Below are 2,402 nucleotides of genomic sequence, written 5' to 3'. Positions count from 1 at the left end.
AATTCAGTTTATTTAAATTTCGCTAATTTACAATGTATGTCAACTCAAGGCTGGAACAATTCATTGGATCAGTCATGAATAATCGATTATTGAAATAATTGTCAAGATTTATTAATTGATTAATCATTAACTGGAATATAGAGACTCGAAAACACACTGAAAACACAATCTATAAATACGAACAAATTTCTCAAATTAAGTCTATTTACCCTTAATTTGAGCAGATAAATAAGATCATCTGCCAGTGGAATACATTTTTTATTCTTAAAATAACATAGTTAGACAATATGCAGTTGAAATAAGACAATGCAGTTGTTGTTTTTTTTATGTAAATTGTTTTGTTCCACTGGAAAAGAGTCTCAACTCCTCAATTCAAGAAAAACAGCACTTTATATAAGAAAAAATTACTTGTTTAGATTTACTTTTGTTGTATTGTATGCCTTTAGCTGACATTTAGCGGACATTTGAATTGAGAAAGCTTCCTGGAGAGGTAGCGAAACGTCTTCAAATCTTGGAAACCAAGTCCAGTGGATATTTTTCGAATTTTTACGGAACTTTAGCTGACAGAGCGACCCACTTAGAGCAGGGATTAAAAATAATATTAAAAAAAAATCAAGTGGAAAACTTTAAGTTTCACCTGGTTTCATTTCATAAAAAGTCTTCTTTAAGGAACCTTTGGCTAAAATAATAAACTACTTAGAAAAAGATCTACAAAAAAATATAAAAGTTGCATTTATGATTAAAACTTATTATATATATTTAAATGTTAATAACATGTATATAATTATAGATAGACACATATATTGATTTTTCTAAGTTTATATAATGTAAAATGTGCAATAAAGTTTGTTTATTCATTTTGAAATGTCAGTTAATTAAAAGTATTTCTTTTTAGAATATTTGATAAACAATAATAGATGAATTGACCAATAAAATAATCAATCTCTACTTTATTGTCTGCAGCATTCATACATGCACACCTCTCCTCCTCCTGCATGCAGACGTGTTCAGAAATCTGCTTGCATCCTGATGCATGTTGTTTCTGTGTAGCTCCTGCTCTGCAGGATCCTCCGGATCATGTTTATAAATGAGAAGAGAGTCTAAAATCATCTACCTGCTAACATAGAACAGATGTTTACTCCTCTGCCCCTTCAGGGTAGAGGAGTAAACATCACCGCTGTTTTAACCTGAAAGCTGGAGGTCAGGGATCGCCATCTGAGGCGACGTGTGGTCCGTTTGGACCGCCGCTCGTTAGGCAGAGATCAGCCCAGGCTGGTCTGAGTTGGCGCAGAGCTCGTCCAATCAGGACGCTGAGATCCTCGTACATTTTTTTTTTTTGAGTTTTTTTGAAGAACGTCTGCTTTGCTGCTGACTCCAGTACGGTCTCTAACCAACACCTGCTCCCCGTCCCTCAGGTCTACTACTCTCTTTGGAGGCATCTGCTGAAGCTCTTCTGGTGGCTGGTTGTGGCCTACACCATGCTGGTGCTCATCTCCATCTACACCTACCAGTTTGAGGATTTCCCTAAATACTGGAAAAACCTGACTGGTTTCACAGACGACCAGTATGTTTCCCGCCGTTGGTTTACTGGTTTTCTGTTGGACATGGAGTAATCGGGCTGTGTTGCGTCGGCAGGTTGGCGGCCATCGGTCTGGAGACGTTTGCTCTGTCTGAGCTGTTCTCCAGCATCCTCATCCCAGGTTTCTTCCTGCTGGCCTGCATCCTGCAGCTGCACTACTTCCACAAGCCCTTCATGAGGATCACCGACCTGGACCAGGTGACGCCCATACACAGGTACAGCAACAGCAGTTCTAAATATTATGAGTCCATTATGAGACGGCAGCGATGCTCTGAGAAACTACCAGCATGTTCTGCCTCCAGAAGGAGGAAGAACGGAAGACCTGAGGAGGCCAGCTCCTATGGTTTGACCAGGAACCCTGAGGAAGAAGAAGAGCTGATGCCTAATGATGAGGAGGAGTCTGAGGATGAAGGTAAATATAATGTTTTCATATTACCATGAAGATCAGGCTATGATGTTTATCCCCACTGAATTTATAAACATGTCTGTTTGTGTTTTTGCCTTTCAGTAGATATTAGAGGCAGGTATCAGTTTGAAAATTCTTTTCAATCTGACGCTGATTCTGTTTGATTTCAAATGGATCCCTGCAATTAAAAACATTATTAAACTGTTTCCTGAATCACATGAGTTCTAATGAAAATCAGTGGTGAAGCCATTTTTCTTTTAAGCTCTATTTAGGATGTAGCATTAGAAAAACAGGCTAATATAGCAAATATGAATCAAACTAGGGAGACCATGGATGTGTCTGAACATCCGCCCTAACCCCTAAATCCTCCATCACTATATAGACTGGGGACTTTATAGTGAACTTTATAGTGAACTT

At 38.3% G+C, this 2,402-nt stretch overlaps 1 protein-coding gene across 1 annotated transcript in view; it reads left to right on the top strand.

Annotated features, from left to right (window-relative positions):
* piezo1 (piezo-type mechanosensitive ion channel component 1) overlaps positions 1-2,402 on the top strand; it is a 114,317-nt gene that overhangs the window by 66,446 nt on the left and 45,469 nt on the right. The window contains exons 13-15 of the mRNA XM_015387142.1: positions 1,416-1,564; positions 1,636-1,794; positions 1,882-1,991. Of these exons, the coding sequence (XP_015242628.1) occupies positions 1,416-1,564; positions 1,636-1,794; positions 1,882-1,991 (418 nt within the window). The remainder of the gene's footprint in view (positions 1-1,415; positions 1,565-1,635; positions 1,795-1,881; positions 1,992-2,402) is intronic.

The sequence above is a fragment of the Cyprinodon variegatus genome, unplaced genomic scaffold, assembly GCF_000732505.1.
Source record: "Cyprinodon variegatus isolate N-32 unplaced genomic scaffold, C_variegatus-1.0 Scaffold386, whole genome shotgun sequence".
Classification (NCBI taxonomy): Eukaryota; Metazoa; Chordata; class Actinopteri; order Cyprinodontiformes; family Cyprinodontidae; genus Cyprinodon; species Cyprinodon variegatus.
The sequence above is the reverse complement of the archived record's forward strand: the minus strand, read 5'-3'. Positions and strand labels throughout refer to the sequence as shown.